This window comes from Hyla sarda, chromosome 2 (assembly GCF_029499605.1).
Source record: "Hyla sarda isolate aHylSar1 chromosome 2, aHylSar1.hap1, whole genome shotgun sequence".
Taxonomy (NCBI): Eukaryota; Metazoa; Chordata; class Amphibia; order Anura; family Hylidae; genus Hyla; species Hyla sarda.
Window position 1 is genome coordinate 37,271,770 of NC_079190.1, and position 23,569 is coordinate 37,295,338.

Consider the following 23,569-nt stretch of genomic DNA (forward strand, 5'->3'; position numbering starts at 1 on the left):
CGTGCTATCCAACGCTTTTTGGGGTTCGCCAATTATTACAGGCAATTTATTCCACATTTTTCTACCATTGTGGCTCCTATCGTGGCTTTAACCAAGAAAAATGCTGATCCCAAGTCTTGGCCTCCTCAAGCAGAGGACTCCTTTAAACGACTCAAGTCTGCCTTTTCTTCGGCTCCCGTGCTCTCCAGACCTGACCCTTCCAAACCCTTCCTATTGGAGGTTGATGCCTCCTCAGTAGGAGCTGGAGCTGTTCTTCTACAAAAAAATTCTTCCGGGCATGCTGTCACTTGTGGTTTTTTCTCTAGGACCTTCTCTCCAGCGGAGAGGAACTACTCCATCGGGGATCGAGAGCTTCTAGCCATTAAATTAGCACTTGAGGAATGGAGGCATCTGCTGGAGGGATCAAGATTTCCTGTCATTATCTACACCGACCACAAGAACCTCTCCTACCTCCAGTCGGCCCAACGGCTGAATCCTCGCCAGGCCCGGTGGTCTCTGTTCTTTGCCCGATTTAATTTTGAGATTCACTTTCGTCCTGCCGATAAGAACATTAGGGCCGATGCTCTCTCTCGTTCCTCGGATGCCTCAGAAGTTGATCTCCCTCCGCAACACATCATTCCACCTGACTGCCTGATCTCCACTTCTCCTGCCTCCATCAGGCAGACTCCTCCAGGAAAGACCTTTGTTTCTCCACGCCAACGCCTCGGAATCCTCAAATGGGGTCACTCCTCCCATCTCGCAGGTCATGCGGGCATCAAGAAATCTGTGCAACTCATCTCCCGCTTCTATTGGTGGCCGACTCTGGAGACGGATGTTGGGGACTTTGTGCGAGCCTGCACTATCTGTGCCCGGGATAAGACTCCTCGCCAGAAGCCCGCTGGTTTTCTTCATCCTCTGCCTGTCCCCGAACAGCCTTGGTCTCTGATTGGTATGGATTTTATTACTGATTTACCCCCTTCCCGTGGTAACACCGTTATTTGGGTGGTCGTTGATCGATTCTCCAAAATGGCACATTTCATCCCTCTTCCTGGTCTTCCTTCTGCGCCTCAGTTGGCTAAACAATTTTTTGTACACATTTTTCGTCTTCACGGGTTGCCTACGCAGATTGTCTCGGATAGAGGGGTCCAATTCGTGTCTAAATTCTGGAGAGCTCTCTGTAAACAACTCAAGATTAAATTAAATTTTTCCTCTGCATATCATCCCCAGTCCAATGGACAAGTAGAAAGAATTAACCAGATCCTGGGTGATTATTTGCGACATTTTGTTTCCTCCCGCCAGGATGACTGGGCAGATCTCCTTCCATGGGCCGAATTCTCGTATAACTTCAGGGTCTCTGAATCTTCCTCCAAATCCCCATTTTTCGTGGTGTACGGCCGTCACCCTCTTCCCCCCCTCCCTACCCCCTTGCCCTCTGGTCTGCCCGCTGTGGATGAAATTTCTCGTGATCTTTCCATTATATGGAGAGAGACCCAAAATTCTCTCTTACAGACTTCTTCACGCATGAAGAGATTCGCGGATAAGAAAAGAAGAGCTCCCCCCGTTTTTTCCCCTGGAGACAAGGTATGGCTCTCCGCTAAATATGTCCGCTTCCGTGTCCCTAGCTACAAGTTGGGACCACGCTATCTTGGTCCTTTCAAAATTTTGTGTCAAATTAATCCTGTCTCTTATAAACTTCTTCTTCCTCCTTCTCTTCGTATCCCTAATGCCTTTCACGTCTCTCTTCTCAAACCACTCATCCTCAACCGTTTTTCTCCCAAATCTGTTCCTCCCACTCCTGTTTCCGGCTCCTCGGACGTCTTCTCGGTCAAGGAGATTTTGGCTGCCAAAAAGGTCAGAGGAAAAAATTTTTTTTTAGTAGACTGGGAGGGTTGTGGTCCTGAAGAGAGATCCTGGGAACCTGAGGACAACATCCTTGACAAAAGTCTGCTCCTCAGGTTCTCAGGCTCCAAGAAGAGGGGGAGACCCAAGGGGGGGGGTACTGTTACGCCGAGCGCTCCGGGTTCCCGCTCCTCCCCGGAGCGCTCGCTTCTCCCCCTCCGCTGCAGCGCTCCGGTCACGTCCTCTGACCCGGGGCGCTGCGATCCTGCTGCCAGCCGGGATGCGATTCGCGATGCGGGTAGCGCCCGCTCGCGATGCGCACCCCGGCTCCCCTACCTGACTCGCTCCCCGTCTGTTCTGTCCCGGCGCGCGCGGCCCCGCTCCCTAGGGCGCGCGCGCGCCGGGTCTCTGCGATTTAAAGGGCCACTGCGCCGCTGATTGGCGCAGTGGTTCCAATTAGGGTTTTCACCTGTGCACTTCCCTATATTACCTCACTTCCCTTGCACTCCCTTGCCGGATCTTGTTGCCTTAGTGCCAGTGAAAGCGTTCCTTGTGTGTCCCTTGCCAGTGTTTCCAGACCTTCTGCCGTTGCCCCTGACTACGATCCTTGCTGCCTGCCCCGACCTTCTGCTACGTCCGACCTTGCTTCTGCCTACTCCCTTGTACCGCGCCTATCTTCAGCAGCCAGAGAGGTGAGCCGTTGCTAGTGGATACGACCTGGTCACTACCGCCGCAGCAAGACCATCCCGCTTTGCGGCGGGCTCTGGTGAATACCAGTAGTGGCTTAGAACCGGTCCACTAGCACGGTCCACGCCAATCCCTCTCTGGCACAGAGGGTCCACTACCTGCCAGCCGGCATCGTGACATTCCTCCACCCGGATGTGGCAGCCAATTGTTCCAGCATAGATCTTATGGGTGTAAAGGGTGGATATGTTAAAAACTGTCTGACATGGGGATAACCCTAAAGAGCCCCTACCCTTTTATTTACACCTTATAGATGCCCAAATTACTATGAAGTGTGGCTACTAAAAGGTTAAAGGGGTACTCCGCTGCTCAGCATTTGGAACAAACAGTTTTGAACACTGGAGCCGGATTCGGGAGCTCGTGACTTCATAGCCCCGCCCCATCATGACATCACAAGCTCCCGGCGCCGGCTTCAGTGTTCGGAACAGTTTGTTCAAACACTGAGCAATGGAGTACCCCTTTAAAAGACCAGGGTCTGAGTTTTTGGTGCATTGTACTTGTCAACTATTTGTGTTGGTCTACTGCTCGGAGCAACATACCTACACATTGCAAGGCAGAAAGAGTTAAAGCATACCCGTCAGATCCAAAAAAAATGTTTTTCCCAAATATATCACTCAGTACCTAATCCTGACCATGTACATCTAATTTTTATGTGTCTAGCACCTTTATTTATTTTTTATTACACTTTTAATTTAGCTCACTAGTCTGAATTCCTCTCAAAGGGAGGGGGCGTGGCCTCACTGTGCAGGTCTCCGCCCCCTCCCTCAGTATGCTGTCTGCTCACATCTCCCCTAGTATTAGCCAAACTACAATTCCCAGCATGTCCTCACTGACAGTAACAGGGCACAAGCTGACAGTGGGAGGATTTTTCCTCCAGCTCTGAGCCCTGCGCTCACAGCTGTCAATCAAGGAAGTGTGTCCATGACATAGGTGATGACACATGGACACAGCAGGACTAGTATGTGTCCAAGCAGGCAGGGGGGGGGGGGAGTTGTTTGACTGGCTTTTTCAGTATGAAATACTGAAAATTTTCTAATGAAAGCAATTGCAAAACCTATTGGTCATACATGCTTTACAAAATATCAAAAGATTTTGTATCTGACCATGCCCATTTCACATAAAACCAGTTGACAAAAAAGTACAGAAAGATAAAAGATTGTTCTAACAAGGATATATCAGGAGTTTATCTTATCTCGTGTTTCCTCAGGAGAAATCTGAGATATTTTTACAGATGTTCAAGAGATATAATTCTGCTCCAAAATGTCCTGACAATGACAAAGTAAAATGCAAACATAACGTAGATGTGATATGATTGCTAAAGAGGAATTCTCCATCTATCCCCTTGTATTTATGTATTTACATGTGCAATAGACGTACATTACTGCAAAAAGAAAATTCTCCAGTTTAGTGGCTGTGATCAATAGGTAAAATTGTGTCTTTTGGAATTCCAGGAAAAGTCAGCTTTACTGTTCAATGTCTGGTTTAATTTCAATTTAAAGGGGAACATCGGCTGCTCAGCGTTCGGAACAAACTGTTCTGAAAGCTGGAGACGGCGCCAGGAGCTCGTGATGTCATAGCCCCGCCCCCATTATGCCATGCCCCGCCCCATCAATGCAAGCCGTCAAGTGACAGCCGTCAAGCCCCCTCCCATAGACTTGCATTGAGGGGGCGGGGTGTGACGTCATGAGGGGTGGGGCCATGACGTCACGAGCTCCCGACGCCGCCGGCTCCAGCATTCGGAACAGTTTGTTTCAAATGCTGAGCAGCGAAGTACCCCTTTAAAGAGCTTGTTCACTATGGTTCATCCGGTAGGTGGGACCCCAGCGATTAAAGGGGTACTCCACTGGAAAACATGTTTTTTTTTTTTTAAATCAACTGGTGCCAGAAAGTTAAACAGATTTGTACATTACTTCTATTTAAAAATCTTTATCCTTTTCTTTTTGAATTTCCTTTCTGTCTGACCACAGTGCTCTCTGCTGACACCTCTGTCGATTTTAGGAACTGTCCAGAGTAGGAGCAAGTCCCCATAGCAAACCTCTCCTGCTCTGGACAGTTCCTGACATGGACAGAGGTGTCAGCAGAGAGCACTGTGTTCAGACTGAAATTCAAAGAAATAAAATAAAAAAAACTTCCTCTGTAGTATACAGCAGCTGATAAGTACTGGAAGGTTTAAGATTTTTAAATAGAAGTAATTTAAAATCTGTTTAACTTTCTGGCACCAGTTGATTTTTTATTTTTTATTTTTCCAGTGGAGTACCCCTTAAACACACTGGACCATACCCATGACTCACAGAATAGCTTGTACATAACATTTTTTTTATGGTGACACCATCTTTCATTAAAATCCAATAGTTCCCCCAAGTCCCCATATACTGTACCCATATAACTCACTTGTGTTCAGGAGTAGCAGAGCCTTCATACACAGGAATTCTTCTTGGGTGATTTGTAACCTCACAAATTCCTGCGGTAGCTGTCTCATTGACAGACAAAGGGTGTAAAATGACGAATCTTTCATTCGTTGCCTGTGGAAACAAACATTTACATGTTAGGAGCATAAAGACACAAATTTGATAATGCAGATATTTAGTGAACACTGATCTTCTGCCGCCATAATCTCTAAAAAGTTAAATGGGCACTCTCATTAAATCAAATTTTTGCTATTGCACTCCTTATGGTAAAAAAAAAATATTTCTAATATACTTTGGGTAAAAAAAAAGAAGTTTTCTATGTTTTATTTGTGCTTAAAAAAGCTCAAGAGCACATTTCCCTCATCTCATACACAGACTTAGGACCGAAGCCCAAACACAAGAAGTGCAGCCTGGAGTGCTGAGGGGTGTGTCCAACCAACAGCATATGGCAGTTAAGTGTGAGAGGAGCTATGATTGGATGAGGCTGGACACACACCCCTCAGCACTCCAGGCTGCACTTCCTGTGTTTGGACCTCGGTCCTAAGTCTGTGTATGAGATGGGGGAAATGTGCTCTTGAGCTTTTTTAAGCGCAAATAAAACATAGAAAACTTCATTTTTTTTACCCAAAGTATATTAGAAATATTTTTTATTTACCATAAGGAGTTACCTATTAAAGGGGTACTCCAGTGGAAACATTTTTTTTTTCAATCAACTGGTGCCAGAAAGTTATACAGATTTGCACTTATCAGCTGCTGTATACTCCAGAGGAAGTTGTGTAGTTCTTTTCTGTCTGACCACAGTGCTCTCTGCTGACACCTCTGTCCATTTCAGGAACTGCTCGGAGCAGGAGAAGTTTGCTATGGGGATTTGCTCCTACTCTGGACAGTTCCTGACACAGACAGAGGTGGCAGCAGAGAGCACTGTGGTGAGACAGAAAATAACTACACAACTTCCTCTGTAGTATACAGCAGCTGATAAGTAGTGGAAGGATTAAGATTTTTTAATAGAAGTAATTTACAAATCTGTTTAACTTTCTGGAGCCAGTTGATATGAGAACATTTTTTTCAACCAGAGTACCCCTGTAAGGTGTATTGTACCCTGTCCCTATCCTGCAGGTAATAACCACAGGACACTTCACGGTTCGGCAGATCCAAACTTAAAAAACCATAAGGATTTGTGACTATATGTTCAATGTTCCATACTTACTCATTCAATATTAAATCTGGGGCAAAATAAAGCATCTGCCCGCTGACATGCTGGTACGACCTCCACCCCATGGCAAACACCATCAAACTCATCCATGAATATTGCAAGAGGGTAATCTGATCATCAATGTGGAGAGTCCTAAATCCTAAAATAGGAAATAAAATAATAAAGATAGAGCTGAGAAATAACAGGATTCGATAACAGAGCACATGATGTCCATCCACGTAGATGAGAGGTGGTCAACCTTAAAGACGTTACACCTCACAGTTGGGGTATATGTAGGGTGTAGAAGAGGACAACGATCCAACACTTCCCCAAAAAGATATCAGCTTTATTGTAGATTCAGACAACACAGGATTCAGGTAAGGTTGCAACACCAGACGCATTTCAAGCGAGCATGCACACACATTGTATGAGAAAACTGCATGTAATATGAAGTTTTCTAGGGGGCTGTAAGGATGTAGGGGTCGTGACGTCACGACTACGCTCCTCATGATGTCATGTCACACCCCCTCAATGCAAGTCTATGGGAGGGGGCCTGGCATCCGCCAGGCCCCCTCCCATAGACTTGCATTGAGGGGGTGTGATATCACATCACGAGTCATGTAGTCGTGACGTCACGAGTCACGACCCCTGCAACCCGCACCAGCGTTCGGAACAAAATGTTCCGAATGCTGGGGCAGTGGAGTACCCCTTTAACAGGAGAATACCAATGCGGAGAACATACAGATTCTAAACAGATGTTGTCCAGGAGCTACTGTAACTACGGAGGCACTGTGTTGCCTATTTATAAAAGGTATATGAAAAATTCACTATGTTATGGGGAAGGTGGAGCAACTAGAATGTTCTTGGGTCCCCCTAGTTCAATGACCTAAAGCAACCACAGCGCCAGCTGTTATATTTCATATTGTCTTGCTCACAATTACAGCCCCCATCTCTTTAGAACAAAAATACTGTACATATTTTTTGTTACCCAACTAGGATTAGCAGACAAAAATGGGGAATCGGTAGAGCGCTACTGCTTGAAAGGAAAGGACTCTGAACGCCACAGATGCACAGGACAGTTTATTAGAATAAAAGATACTGGACAACGCGTTTTGGCGCTGGCAAGCACCTTTTTCAGGTCCCCAATGAATTAATTCTGATGCGTCCTGAAGTGTCTTCCACGTACGTTGGTGGCATCACGAACAGGAGACACTTCAGGACACATCAGAATTAATTCAGTGTGGACCAGAGGAAGGCGCGTGCAAGCGTCAAAATGCGTTGTCCAGTATCTTTTATTCTAATTAACCATCCTGTGCATCAGTGGAGTCCTTTCCTTGCAAGCAGTAGCGCTCTACCGATTTCCTATTTTTGTCTGTTTATCCTGGTTCCATATTCCGTACCCTCGGGGGTATTGAGCTGCAAACTGCACATACTGGCTCCACCCTAAGCCTATCACAGTGTTGTGTCTGTCTTGTTGGACAACTACAACAGGTTAGTACGACACCATAGGTGTGGTGGTGGGTCACATCCACTCGATCCGAAAGAGTGCAACGTTTTTTGTTCTTTTTACCTTGTCCTTGTTACCCTACTGAAATATTTCCACATATTCGAAATATTTATGTTTTTGTTTTCAAATTCTTTGCTCATTCTGAACTTCAGAGTCCAATGGGCAGTCCCAAATAGTAACTAACAATAATGTCTGTATGGAAGCTCATATTGGGAAGACTGTCAATCACAGAGTGGGACCACCCACTGGACTCAATCTGCTAAGCTTCTCCTGCTTTATAACATGAGGCCTGTAGATTGAACAGCATTTTCATAGCCACAGGTTCCTTTTTTGTTTTGTTTTTTTAAACCCTATTACATGTACATTACAATGTCTGTTTACCTGGTAGAGATTTTGACCACTTTACAACACAGAGGAGTTGCCGCTCACACAGCTGGTTGAGGCTACACAACAAAGCACTAGGTGTCTCCGGCTGAGTGTTATCGTAGCCCGCATATAAAACCTCTGGCTCTATACTCTGTAATATCTGCAGGAGTTCTGGTATATACTGTATTTCTTGATTTTGACTGGTAGATAGTCTTTGGTCCAGCACCTGTTGACTTTCAAGTTTCCTGGGCTGCTGAATGACCACTGTCTCCATCTCTCTTCCTGGCTTCATTCTGTTAAATTTTTTTAACTTCCGACCTAAGTGGAAAAAAAAGTAAAATACAACTTTAAGGCTTAAAGGGATTTTCTGTCCTGGTTGCCTTCTCGGTCCAAGAAGATGGTCACTGAGCCAAACACTGTGTAACATTTGCGTTCTGGCCAGACACGCTGGCCGTGAGCTCTCTCTTGTCATGTCCCCACTGCCGCTGCTCCCGCATGCGAATTCCCACCTGTCAACTCACCTCCCTGGTCTTCCTGTTCTCGCATGCACTCATTGACGCACGCCGGAGCTCTTACATTTAAAGGGCCAGTACTCCTTTAATTGTCTACACCTGCACCCTGTCTTCAAGTATCAGCTCCTCCATTTGTTCCCGCATGGATCTTTGTTACCTTGTGCCCTAGTGAAAGCATACTGTGTTCCTGATATCCGTGTTCCTGATCCTTGTTCCGTTACCTGACCCTGCACCTTTGCCGCCTGCCATGACCTACTGCTTCCTTGACCTCATCTTGCCAGCTACCTTTAGTGCCACGCCACATCCCAGCAACCTGTGTGGACGAGTCATGCCAGGGGTAGGAAACTGGGTGCCGCCTGCCGCAGCAAGACCATCACACTTTGCAGTGGGCTCTGGCGAAAACCAGCGGCTCCCTGGCATGGCTCACGTCATCATCCACACAGGCCCAGAGGATCCGCCACCTTCTGTGACCCTAACACACTGGCTGTGGCTGGTCACCAATTCTGCCAGTTATTGGCTAATCCAGCATTTACTGTGTGAGGAGATGGAACCAGGAATGGCAAGGGAGCATGCAGGTGAGTAATGATTTTTAATTTTTTATTTTACTCAGCTTGGACATGGGGTACCTGCTGGATAAACCCTATAAACGTACAAAGTATTTTTTGTATCTGTGACCCCTAGGTCTATAGGTGGGCATTCAGTAATTAAGCATAATTCACACTGGATTCCATATTTAGAGGCTCGATTTTTTTTGTTTTGGTTGCCAAATCCATGTTGTATTGTCTGTCTGTTGTATTGAATGTATACATACTGTATATAGTGTACAACCATATTTTAGGTAAACATTATCCACAAGATTAGGAAAGAATGCAGCTTAATCACTAAACCACCATAAATAGCCAACAAAAAAATGAGGTCACTTTGATCGACATGCAAAGTTGTGGTTGGTGAGAAGGTGGGTAAAAGGGAATGTATTACCTAGAATAATTTTTTCCTGCACAAGTTCTTTTTTCTTCACCTGTTTTTATTTAATATTAATTAATTTTTTTTTTGTATATTATTATGGGGGGCAGCCATCTTGCCTGAGCTGTTTTTAACAGCAGTTAGTGATCTGCTTTACAGCAAGCCCCATGGACTGTGGCAGTGACTGTAGACTGGAACTGTGTCATTTACAGGAATTTGAAACGTTACTGAACATTCTCTGTGACCATTTTAGAGTTTTTTTTTTTACAAGAAGGGGGAGGCTGATCTGTGACAACACCTATGGTGAATATATGCCTCATCCATCTAATGGTGTCACCTTTCACTGTCCTCCTGTGTATGATGATAAGGAGGAGACTGTTGGGATATGATCTGTACAGAACAGGAAGCTTAGGTTTAGGACTAGTGGCCAGAATGGAAACTGCAAGATTTTAGGATTATTTTAAAATATACTGTAGATAGTAAAAGAGAAAATTAGAATAAACATCTCAGATTCCTATAAATATGATTACATAAAAGTTTTAGTTAAACAATAGGTAATTTTCTGATGACACATTTCCAGTTAAGCCACTAGCCACCAGGGATGGAAAAATAAACCACAAGAGCCACCAGGATGGTTTATAAGGAATTGAATTATCAGCAGGGACTGTGAACACTAAGCCAACAGCGACAGCAAACTAAACTATAATATCCACCTCTGGGCCTGATCATCAGGGGCTGTACATCAAGCCACTAGACCACCAGGGATATGAACCTAAACCACAAGTCTTATTTTATTGGGCCTGAAAAGAACTGCATGATCAGCAGGCAATGTACATTAAAGGGGTACTCCAGTGGGAAAAAAAATGTTTTCTAATAAACAGGTGCCAGAAAGTTATACAGATTTGTAAATTACTTCTATATAAAAATCTTAATCCTTCCAGGACTTATCAACTGCTGTATGCTTCAGAGGAAGTTGTGTAGTTCTTTCCAGTCTGATCACAGTGCTCCCTGCTGACACCTCTGTCCGTGTCAGGAACTGTCCAGAGTAGGATAAGTTTGCAATGGGGATTTGCTTCTACTCTTGACAGTTCCTGACACGGACAGAGGTGTCAGCAGAGATCAATTTGGTCAGACTGGAAAGAACTACACAACTTGCTCTGGGGCATACAGCAGCTGATAAGTACTTGAAAGGTTAAGATTTTTAAATAGAAGTAATTTACAACTCTGTATAACTTTATGGCACCACAAGGGGTACTCTGGTGGAAAACTTTTTTTTTTTTTTTTAAATCAACTGGTGCCAGAAAGTTAAACAGATTTGTTAATTACTTCTATTAAAAAATCTTAATCCTTCCAGTACATATTAGCTGCTGAATACTACAGAGGAAATTATTTTCCTTTTGGAACACAGTGCTCTCTGCTGACATCACGACCACAGTGCTCTCTGCTGACATCTCTGTCCATTCCAGGAACTGTCCAGAGTAAGAGAAAATCCCCATAGCAAAACATATGCTGCTCTGGACAGTTCCTAAAATGGACAGAGATGTCAGCAGAGAGCACTGTGGTCATGATGTCAGCAGAGAGCTCTGTGTTCCAAAAATAATTTCCTCTGTAGTATTCAGCAGCTAATAACTACTGGAAGGATTATGATTTTTTCAATAGAAGTAATTTACAAATCTGTTTAACTTTCTGGCACCAGTTGATTTAAAAAAAATAAAAAAAAATAAAAAGTTTTCCACCGGAGTACCCCTTTAAAGGAGATATATCATGCAGAAAAACGTATCCCCTATATCAAGTGTGGCTGGAAATGCTATTGGAGGATATTGCATATTGGGGGGCATGGACTGGCCAAATATTTTAAGATTATGGGATAGGGGCAAGCATTACCAAGTTATGAAACATCCAGTGAAAATATACTTGCTAGCACAATACACCATTACATGTTACATCCTTTTATTTTAATATTATTGATGCGTCTTCAGTTTTTATTTTCGGCAATATAAAACATACTTTCCCATATAATCCAATAATTAGTTGTGTTGTTTAAATGTGAAAATGGAAAAAATAATTTGGAGGTAATTGCTGCTAATGCATTTGACCTCCTGCGACTGAAGCGACTGACGCTTAACTCTAAGATAATTACGGTTGAATCATTTTGCAGATGTTTTAGGCTTTACCTAGGTTTATCTTTTATTAATGTTTCTTCCTGGCATAAAAGATTTAAAACATTAACAAAACATACCTAGTATTAAATGCTGTATTCTATTTGTTTCTTTAGTTTTATGGCATAACACAGCTGCTCATTAACAATGGGGGTGGTAGCCATTTTTTTTTAAATTTATTTATTTTTTTACCTTTTCTTTATAATTTTTTTTTTTTTTTAAATATTACGTATAATGTTCAATCATCCAGAAATGATTTGTCAAAACCTGTGCAGGGGAAAAGTTGTTGAGTTGCCCGTAGCAACCAATCAGATTTGTTTAAAAAAAAAAAAAAAAAAGATGCAATCTGATTGGTTGCTAGTGACGTCACACCACGCCCCCTCCATTCATGTCTATGGGAGGGGGCGTGACGTCCGTCACGCCCCCTCCCACAGACATGAATGGAGGGGGGCGTGGTGTGACATCACTAGGGGCGTGGTCGTGATGTCACGCCCCCGTCTCGGAGGCGGCGGCCGGCACAGAATGCCGGGGGGGCTGCACAGAGATCGCGGGGTTCCCCAGCGATGGGACTCCTGCAATCATACATCTTATCCCCTATCTAAAGGGGTACTCCGGTGGAAAATAATTTTTTTTAAGTCAACTGGTGCCAGAAAGTTAAATAGATTTGTAAATTACTTCAATTAAAAAATCTTTACCTTCCAGTACTTTTTAGCAGCTGTATGCTAGGAAATTCTTTTCATTTTGAATTTCTTTTTTGTCTTATCCACAGTGCTCTCTGTTGACACCTGATGCCGTATCAGGAACTGTCCAGAGCAGGAGAATATCCCCAAAGCAAACCTATGCTACTCTGGACAGTTCCTGACACAGACAGAGGTGTCAGCAGAGAGACAAGGCAAAAAAAAAATTCAAAAAGAAAAGAATTTCCTCTGTAGCATATAGCTGCTAAAAAGTACTGGAAGGGTAAAGATTTTTTAATAGAAGGCATTTACAAATCTGTTTAACTTTCTGGCATCAGTTAATTTAAAAAAAAAAGTTTTCCACTGGAGTACCCCTTTAACTCCTTAAGGACGTAGGGCGTACATGTACGCCCTACACCCGATCTCGGTGTTTAAAACTGGGTCATACGCATTTAACCCAGGGTCCCAGCTATCATTAGCAGCCAGGACCCTGGGCTAATAGCGTGCAGCACCGATCGTTGTGCCGCGCGCTATTAACCCTTTAGACGTGGCGATCAAAGTTGACCGCCGCGTCTAAAAGTGAAAGTAAACGCTTCCCGGCAGCTCAGTCGGGCTGATCGGGACATCGCAATAAAATCGTGATGTCCCGATCAGCTAGGATGCGAGTAGAGACCCCCTTAATTTGCTCCATCGCGTCCGATCGGCGTTTGATTGCTCCAAGCCTGAGCTACAGGCTTGAGCAATCGAGCCCCTATCTCGCTGATCCATGAAAAGCTATGGCTCTGCAGGGATCAGCATAGGAGATCAGTGTGTGCAGTGTTATAGGTCCCTATGGGAGCTATAACACTGCAAAAAAAAAGTGAAAGAAAAAAGTTAACAAAGGTCATTTAACCCTTTCCCTAATAAAAGTTTGAATCACCCCCCTTTTCCCATAAAAAAAAACTGTGTAAATAAAAATAAACATATGTGGTATCGCCGCGTGCGGAAATTTCCGAACTATAATAATATATTGTTAATTAAACCACATGGTCAATGGCGTGCACACAAAAAAATTCTAAATCCAAAATAGCATATTTTTGGTCACTTTTTATATCATTAAAAAATGAATAAAAAGCGATCAAAAAGTCCGATCAAAACCAAAACAGTACCAATAAAAACTTCAAAACACGGCGCAAAAAATGAGTCCTCATACCGGCCCGTATGTGGAAAAATAAAAAGTTATAGGGGTTAGAAGATGAAAATGTTTAATGTATAAATTTTCCTGCATGTAGTTATGATTTTTTACCAAAGTACGACAAAATCCAACCTATATAAGTAGTAAGAAAATGAAGGAGATCGGATCCAGCTCAGTGCAGGTAAAATCAGGTTTAATCCATAGGACAAGGAAGAAACAAGTAACGCGTTTCAAGCGCAATAAGCGCCCTTAGTCTTGTTCCTTCCTTGTCCTATGGATTAAACCTGATTTTACCTGCACTGAGCTGGATCCGATCTCCTTCATTTTCTTGCTATTGGCTGGTGCCATCCAGCACCTGGATCCGTGCTCTGCTGTCCGGGGCGGGGTGAGCTGGTCACCTTGTTTGCTTTCCTATATAAGTAGGGTATCATTCTAACTGTATGGACCTACAGAATAAAGATAAGGTGTCATTTTACCGAAAAATGCACTGCGTAGAAACGGAAGCCCCCAAAAGTTACAAAATGACATTTTTTTCTTCAATTTTGTCGCACAATGAATTTTTTTTCAGTTTCTCCGTGGATTTTTTGGTAAAATGACTAATGTCACTGCAAAGTAGAATTGGTGGCGCAAAAAATAAGCCATCATATGGCATTTTATGTGCAAAATTGAAAGCTTTATGATTTTTAGGTGATGAGGAAAAAATGAAAATGCAAAAACGTAAAAACCCTGCGTCCTTAAGGGGTTAATGTCCCTTTAAGAACCAAAGCCAGAGCCATCACAACTATACATATTGTGCGACACACTTCACTGAGTTATCTACTCCCCGCCTAAGAAGTGCCCAATAACAATGATTTGCGAATCACATTTACATGTATTGTATATTTACATATTACAAATACCAGCTGACATTATTTAGCTATTATTGACTTGTGTTTTCCTCCAGAGCCTCATAAAGCTGAATGATCTCATAAGGTTTTACAGGCAGTATATTCAGGTCATTCTGCCCTGGATCTCTGCTTCTAGTATAAGTGAGGTCATAAACACCTTTCATGGCAAGTGAAAAACAATCTGACAAACTTCATAAATAAACCGGGGGGATTGACTTCACAATAAAGGTTAGGCTTTTGGGCACAGGATATGGAGACAATCTTTAATGAGTTATAATATTTTTTTTTAATGTTAATAAATTATAGTTTATACAGACCCTGGCATTATGTCATAGGTATTAAAGCATTTCCTAGACTGGATACCGTACAGTATCATAAAGGCTCAGAAGACTTTTAATTTACATGGTAAGAAACCTGAAACAAGAAACCGCCTTAAACCAATCGGATTGAATTATTTGTGCATTCTAACAAAAGAGGCAGAGACTATGGCTGTGGCTGAATTTCCCTTATTGCTTTGCCTCACACAATGAATTGAATTCTGTTTACGTGGTGCTGCCACTAGATGGAGCTCATTACACAGAAAGATATACAGTTCCCAGTGACTTCAGTGGGAGCGGAATAAATCAACAGCAGTGGGCTCCACCTAGTGGTTATACAATGTATTATTATCTTTCGTCTTTGGTTACCATTCTGAGTTGTGCTAGGATTTTATGGGGCCCTAAGTTTTTTTTAGTGCGCCCCTGTAAGTTTAGGTATAAAGCAGTAATAACCCAGAGCCATTAATTATGCAAAAACAATTATACCTTTTTTTTTTACAGTAAATAGCAGTAAATATTTTGTACTGCCACTATTATATATTATAGCTAGAAAAATGAAAAAAAAATGTAGATAAAATGGCTCCATAGGAGCAGAAACGTTGCTGTATTGAGACATGTGTGAATAAATGCACCTTTTTTTACTGGAGTGCTGCGCCATTGGAATTTTTTGTCTATGGGTAACGCTGATCAGGTTTGGACGCTGGCACCCTTCTCTTGTTAAGCAGAGCTGTGCTGCAACTTCTTTTATATATATATATATATATATATATATATATATATATATATATCATAGGTAAGACTATCATAGTATTACTGACCAAATCCTGTATACTGAGACCAATATTACCAATTATACCAGTATACAAGGAGGAATATTATTTATCACCATACATATTACCATTATACTGTTACTGACCAAATCCTGTATACTGAGACCAACATTACCAATACCAGTATACCAGGAAGAAAATTATCACCATACATATCACCATCATAATGTTACTGACCAAATCCTGTATACTGAGACCAATACAGATTCCCAAGGTAACAAAATCTTGCTCTGAATATTCTCCATTGACTACAACCCTCGGTTGTCTGTCCTTCAGTCGCTGCCTAATCCATTCAATAATATGGGAGTCCAAGCTCAATGACTGCAGTTTATGAATAAGTCTACATGTCAGACGCCTGTCTACTGCACCTCCACCATCTTTTATTTTAGTGAAAAACAATGATAACACTCCTTTAATGACTGGAATAAACATTATCAAGTAGGTTGTTCCTTTGAAGAGCAGTGTAGATAGCTTCAAATGGAATGGGTACCCAGAAGGGTGCCTAGAAGTACCACCAGCACCATCCACCATATTCTTTTTATAATTCCATAACTTACCAGCAGTTCACAAGGACCTCTATTAGTCTAATTCCCTCTTTTTCTTTTCTCTATAAAGGTAGAGACAGTTTTACTAAGGTTACAATGCAGATTTTTCGAAGTAACACAAAGTTCAGTCTGTTCCGATGTTGTCTAAACTGTGAGGGCACCCTGACCTTCACAAATAAGCTGCTATTAAATTACCATTTCTCATATTAAGCAATATTATACGCAAGCAGAGAATAGTTTCCAAGCTCTTTCCATTTTGACAAGCTGACAAAATGAATATTGATAACGTTTGGCAATTAGGAGTATTACAGAAAAGCAACAATTTAGCCATAAATGTCTATAAAGAAATGATGTCATAAAAGACCTCCGAGAGAATGGAATGCCAGGGTACAGTATAATGGCACTATGATAATATAGTAGATAGTAAATGTACAGTATGCCCTATCGCTGATGTCTGCCATTAGTGGCGGGTCCCTGGCTGCTATCAGGACCTGCTCTCTATGAAGCGAATGCAGCTCCTTTTTGGTAGATCGTACATGCCACAGGGCATAAATGTACACCCTGGTGCGCCAAGCACGAGGTGGCAAGGATATATATATATATATATATTTATATATATATATATATAAATGGGCAAGTAATCTGCCACTGTGAAAATACTGTCCAATCTGCAGACATCATGTTATGTCATGTAAATCTCATTCTAGGGGAAATAGTCATGTGGGTGGTCCTACTCAGTGATTGACGGCTCTATATATGTACACTTATTCACACAGCTGTCAATCACTGAGTAGGACCGCCCACATGACTATTTAGCCCAGAATGATCAGAGAGAGATTTACATGAATAAATGAAAAGTTAACTTGAAACTTTTTCCATAAAACCATATATAAATCTGCTCAACCCCCCCTACTCTGTAACCTGATGTCCCCAGATTGGACCGGATTTTAAAGAGATTTTTTTCATAGGGGTGCTAAACATTTTAACCCCTTAAGGACCAAGCCCTTTTTGGCTTTAAAGGAGAACTCCAGAATATAAAAATTGCCCCCCATTCTGCCAGCAAAAAAAAAAAAAAAAAGATGTACATACCTTCCTTCGCTCCCCCGGGGCCTCCGGTAACTGGCTCCAGTCTCCGCCGCGATACTCTTCCTAGTTGCCGTTGGTCGGCAAGTCATACTGCGCTCAGCCAATCACCGCCTGCAGCGAAGTCCCGGCTCGGCCAGCGATAGGCTGAGTGGCAGTGTGACATTTTTGGCCCTGGCAGCAGGTGCCGGTGTAGTGAAGAATTTTCTTGAAGCGTTCTCACACTGCTGCTCAGCCTATTGCCGGCCGAGTTGGGACTTCACTGTGGACGGTGATTGGCCTGTTCTCCGCTGGTGAGAATGGTTTAAACCCCGTAAATGGGACCAGGGCGTACATGTACGCCCTTGGTCCCTAAAAGGGGTACTCCACTGGTGAAAAAAAAATTTAAATCAACTGGTGCCAGAAGGTTAAACAGATTTGTAAATTACTTCTAGTTAAAAATCTTAACCATTCCAGTACATATCAGCTGCTGTATGCTCCACAGTAAGTTCTTTTTATTTTTAAATTTCCTTTTTGTCTGACCACAGTGCTCTCTGCTGACACCTTTGTCCATTTTAGGAACTGTTTAGAGCAGGATAGGTTTTCTATGGGGATTTTCTCCAGACAGTTTCTGACATGGACAGAGGTGTCAGCAGAGAGCATTGTGGTCAGAAAGAAAATAAATTCAAAAAGAAAAGTACTTCCTGTGGATCATACAGAATGGTTAAAATTTTTAAATAGAAGTAATTTATAAATCTGTTTTCTGGCACCAGATGATTTAAAAGAAAAAAAAGTTTTTCAGTGGCGTACCCCTTTAAGTACCAGGGCTCGAGGGCGTACCTGTACGCCCTTGGTCCTGGACAGGTTAATCCTTTACGGCACATTTCAGCTCTGGATTTAATGGGGATTTTAGTTTGCTTGCATGTGGTTCTAACCATTAAAGTCTACAGGACTTACAGAAGGGACCAGAAAAAGCCACACACTGCCACTTCTGCCTTGAACTGGGTAGGGAAGTGGCTAATGTGAATTAGCAAATGAGGATTATTTAACCAATTTCCCTGAAGTTCGGTTTGGCTCAGTTAGACTCGAACCGGCAATTAAATAAGCCCTTAAACACGTTTATAACACTGCCTAACAGCTCTAAACCTTACACTGTTAGGAATGTATTCAAGTAGTTTTAAAGTGTTTTTTTATGCTCAGTTATGGTGACATGTCTTAACCCATTATTCACTCCACAATAAAGCGGCATAAAGTATCCCTGGTTTTCGGTAGATGCCTGCCGGTGTTAATATGCACACACAGGCATGGGAAGACGCTGTGGCCTTATCCCGGTGCGTCAAAAATTATCCCTTTTTTGGGAGGAGTCTAGCAAGTGAAGAAGACGGCATGGATTTTTCTAAGTGTTCCAAAAGTTAACCCTGTTTTGTAATTCCTAACAGAATTGGCATCCTAAAATAATGTAGACTGAAGAAGAAATAGCTCTTGTATGAAAAGCCAAAAAAAAAAGATCTCTTTTCTGGGGACGATGGGTTGTGTACGTGTAGGCCTGGCTGGAAGTAGGGTGATGGTGGATGGGTGTTCCTAGTAGTATCCTGCGTACAGTAGGTGGTGGCTGAGTGATGTCACTAGTGTACAGCATGAGATGGCGGACAGATGTCACTAGTGCACAGCATGAGATGGCAGAGAGATGTCACTAGTGCACAGCATGAGATGGCGGACAGATGTCACTAGTGTACAGCATGAGATGGCAGACAGATGTCACTAGTGCACAGAATGAAATGGTGGACAGATGTCACTAGTGTACAGCATGAGATGGCGGACAGATGTCACTAGTGTACAGCATGAGATGGCGGACAGATGTCACTAGTGCACAGCATGAGATGGCGGACAGATGTCACTAGTGCACAGCATGAGATGGCAGAGAGATGTCACTAGTGCACAGCATGAGATGGTGGACAGATGTCACTAGTGCACAGCATGAGATGGCGGACAGATGTCACTAGTGTACAGCATGAGATGGTGGACAGATGTCACTAGTGCACAGCATGAGATGGCGGACAGATGTCACTAGTGCACAGCATGAGATGGCGGACAGATGTCACTAGTGCACAGCATGAGATGGCGGACAGATGTCACTAGTGTACAGCATGAGATGGTGGACAGATGTCACTAGTGCACAGCATGAGATGGCGGACAGATGTCACTAGTGTACAGCATGAGATAGCAGACAGATGTCACTAGTGTACAGCATGAGATGGCGGACAGATGTCACTAGTGCACAGCATGAGATGGCGGACAGATGTCACTAGTGCACAGCATGAGATGGCGGACAGATGTCACTAGTGCACAGCATGAGATGGCGGACAGATGTCACTAGTGTATAGCATGAGATGGTGGACAGATGTCACTAGTGCACAGCATGAGATGGTGGACAGATGTCACTAGTGCACAGCATGAGATGGCGGACAGATGTCACTAGTGCACAGCATGAGATGGCGGACAGATGTCACTAGTGCACAGCATGAGATGGCGGACAGATGTCACTAGTGTACAGCATGAGATGGTGGACAGATGTCACTAGTGCACAGCATGAGATGGCGGACAGATGTCACTAGTGTACAGCATGAGATAGCAGACAGATGTCACTAGTGTACAGCATGAGATGGCGGACAGATGTCACTAGTGCACAGCATGAGATGGCGGACAGATGTCACTAGTGCACAGCAGGAGATGGCGGACAGATGTCACTAGTGCACAGCATGAGATGGCGGACAGATGTCACTAGTGCACAGCATGAGATAGCAGAGAGATGTCACTAGTGCACAGCATGAGATGGCGGACAGATGTCACTAGTGTATAGCATGAGATGGCGGACAGATGTCACTAGTGCACAGCATGAGATGGCGGACAGATGTCACTAGTGCACAGCATGAGATGGCGGACAGATGTCACTAGTGCACAGCATGAGATGGCGGACAGATGTCACTAGTGCACAGCATGAGATGGTGGACAGATGTCACTAGTGCACAGCATGAGATGGCGGACAGATGTCACTAGTGCACAGCATGAGATGGCGGACAGATGTCACTAGTGCACAGCATGAGATGGTGGACAGATGTCACTAGTGCACAGCATGAGATGGCGGACAGATGTCACTAGTGCACAGCATGAGATGGCGGACAGATGTCACTAGTGTACAGCATTAGATGGCGGACAGATGTCACTAGTGTACAGCATAGATGGCGGACAGATGTCACTAGTGCACAGCATGAGATGGCGGACAGATGTCACTAGTGCACAGCATGAGATGGCGGACAGATGTCACTAATGCACAGCATGAGATGGCGGACAGATGTCACTAGTGCACAGCATGTGATGGCGGACAGATGTCACTAGTGTATAGCATGAGATGGTGGACAGATGTCACTAATGTATAGCATGAGATGGCGGACAGATGTCACTAGTGCACAGCATGAGATGGCGGACAGATGTCACTAATGCACAGCATGAGATGGCGGACAGATGTCACTAGTGCACAGCATGAGATGGCGGACAGATGTCACTAGTGCACAGCATGAGATGGTGGACAGATGTCACTAGTGCACTGCATTAGATGGTGGACAGATGTCACTTGTGCACAGCATGAGATGGCGGACAGATGTCACTAGTGCACAGCATGAGATGGCGGACAGATGTCACTAGTGCACAGCATGAGATGGCGGACAGATGTCACTAGTGCACAGCATGAGATGGCGGACAGATGTCACTAGTGCACAGCATGAGATGGCGGACAGATGTCACTAGTGTACAGCATGAGATGGTGGACAGATGTCACTTGTGCACAGCATGAGATGGCGGACAGATGTCACTAGTGCACAGCATGAGATGGCGGACAGATGTCACTAGTGCACAGCATGAGATGGCAGAGAGATGTCACTAGTGCACAGCATGAGATGGCGGACAGATGTCACTAGTGTACAGCATGAGATGGCAGACAGATGTCACTAGTGCACAGAATGAAATGGTGGACAGATGTCACTAGTGTACAGCATGAGATGGCGGACAGATGTCACTAGTGTACAGCATGAGATGGCGGACAGATGTCACTAGTGCACAGCATGAGATGGCGGACAGATGTCACTAGTGCACAGCATGAGATGGCAGAGAGATGTCACTAGTGCACAGCATGAGATGGTGGACAGATGTCACTAGTGCACAGCATGAGATGGCGGACAGATGTCACTAGTGTACAGCATGAGATGGTGGACAGATGTCACTAGTGCACAGCATGAGATGGCGGACAGATGTCACTAGTGCACAGCATGAGATGGCGGACAGATGTCACTAGTGCACAGCATGAGATGGCGGACAGATGTCACTAGTGTACAGCATGAGATGGTGGACAGATGTCACTAGTGCACAGCATGAGATGGCGGACAGATGTCACTAGTGTACAGCATGAGATAGCAGACAGATGTCACTAGTGTACAGCATGAGATGGCGGACAGATGTCACTAGTGCACAGCATGAGATGGCGGACAGATGTCACTAGTGCACAGCATGAGATGGCGGACAGATGTCACTAGTGCACAGCATGAGATGGCGGACAGATGTCACTAGTGTATAGCATGAGATGGTGGACAGATGTCACTAGTGCACAGCATGAGATGGTGGACAGATGTCACTAGTGCACAGCATGAGATGGCGGACAGATGTCACTAGTGCACAGCATGAGATGGCGGACAGATGTCACTAGTGCACAGCATGAGATGGCGGACAGATGTCACTAGTGTACAGCATGAGATGGTGGACAGATGTCACTAGTGCACAGCATGAGATGGCGGACAGATGTCACTAGTGTACAGCATGAGATAGCAGACAGATGTCACTAGTGTACAGCATGAGATGGCGGACAGATGTCACTAGTGCACAGCATGAGATGGCGGACAGATGTCACTAGTGCACAGCAGGAGATGGCGGACAGATGTCACTAGTGCACAGCATGAGATGGCGGACAGATGTCACTAGTGCACAGCATGAGATAGCAGAGAGATGTCACTAGTGCACAGCATGAGATGGCGGACAGATGTCACTAGTGTATAGCATGAGATGGCGGACAGATGTCACTAGTGCACAGCATGAGATGGCGGACAGATGTCACTAGTGCACAGCATGAGATGGCGGACAGATGTCACTAGTGCACAGCATGAGATGGCGGACAGATGTCACTAGTGCACAGCATGAGATGGTGGACAGATGTCACTAGTGCACAGCATGAGATGGCGGACAGATGTCACTAGTGCACAGCATGAGATGGCGGACAGATGTCACTAGTGCACAGCATGAGATGGTGGACAGATGTCACTAGTGCACAGCATGAGATGGCGGACAGATGTCACTAGTGCACAGCATGAGATGGCGGACAGATGTCACTAGTGTACAGCATTAGATGGCGGACAGATGTCACTAGTGTACAGCATAGATGGCGGACAGATGTCACTAGTGCACAGCATGAGATGGCGGACAGATGTCACTAGTGCACAGCATGAGATGGCGGACAGATGTCACTAATGCACAGCATGAGATGGCGGACAGATGTCACTAGTGCACAGCATGTGATGGCGGACAGATGTCACTAGTGTATAGCATGAGATGGTGGACAGATGTCACTAATGTATAGCATGAGATGGCGGACAGATGTCACTAGTGCACAGCATGAGATGGCGGACAGATGTCACTAATGCACAGCATGAGATGGCGGACAGATGTCACTAGTGCACAGCATGAGATGGCGGACAGATGTCACTAGTGCACAGCATGAGATGGTGGACAGATGTCACTAGTGCACTGCATTAGATGGTGGACAGATGTCACTTGTGCACAGCATGAGATGGCGGACAGATGTCACTAGTGCACAGCATGAGATGGCGGACAGATGTCACTAGTGCACAGCATGAGATGGCGGACAGATGTCACTAGTGCACAGCATGAGATGGCGGACAGATGTCACTAGTGCACAGCATGAGATGGCGGACAGATGTCACTAGTGTACAGCATGAGATGGTGGACAGATGTCACTTGTGCACAGCATGAGATGGCGGACAGATGTCACTAGTGCACAGCATGAGATGGCGGACAGATGTCACTAGTGCACAGCATGAGATGGCGGACAGATGTCACTAGTGCACAGCATGAGATGGCGGACAGATGTCACTAGTGCACAGCATGAGATGGCAGACAGACGTCACTAGTGTACAGCATGAGATGGCGGACAGATGTCACTAGTGTATAGAATGAGATGGCAGACAGATGTCACTAGTGCACAGCATGAGATGGCGGACAGATGTCACTAGTGCACAGCATGAGATGGCGGACAGATGTCACTAGTGTATAGCATGAGATGGCAGA

The 23,569-nt window shown here is 44.3% G+C and overlaps 1 protein-coding gene across 3 annotated transcripts in view; it reads right to left on the minus strand.

Moving 5' to 3' along the window:
• PGR (progesterone receptor) overlaps positions 1 to 23,569 on the minus strand; it is a 92,749-nt gene that overhangs the window by 13,478 nt on the left and 55,702 nt on the right. For all 3 annotated transcript variants that reach the window (XM_056561540.1, XM_056561541.1, XM_056561539.1), the window contains 3 exons: positions 8,051 to 8,353; positions 6,178 to 6,322; positions 4,954 to 5,084 (listed from right to left, as the gene is read on the minus strand). In XM_056561540.1, coding sequence (XP_056417515.1) covers positions 4,954 to 5,084; positions 6,178 to 6,322; positions 8,051 to 8,353 — 579 coding nt within the window. The remainder of the gene's footprint in view (positions 1 to 4,953; positions 5,085 to 6,177; positions 6,323 to 8,050; positions 8,354 to 23,569) is intronic.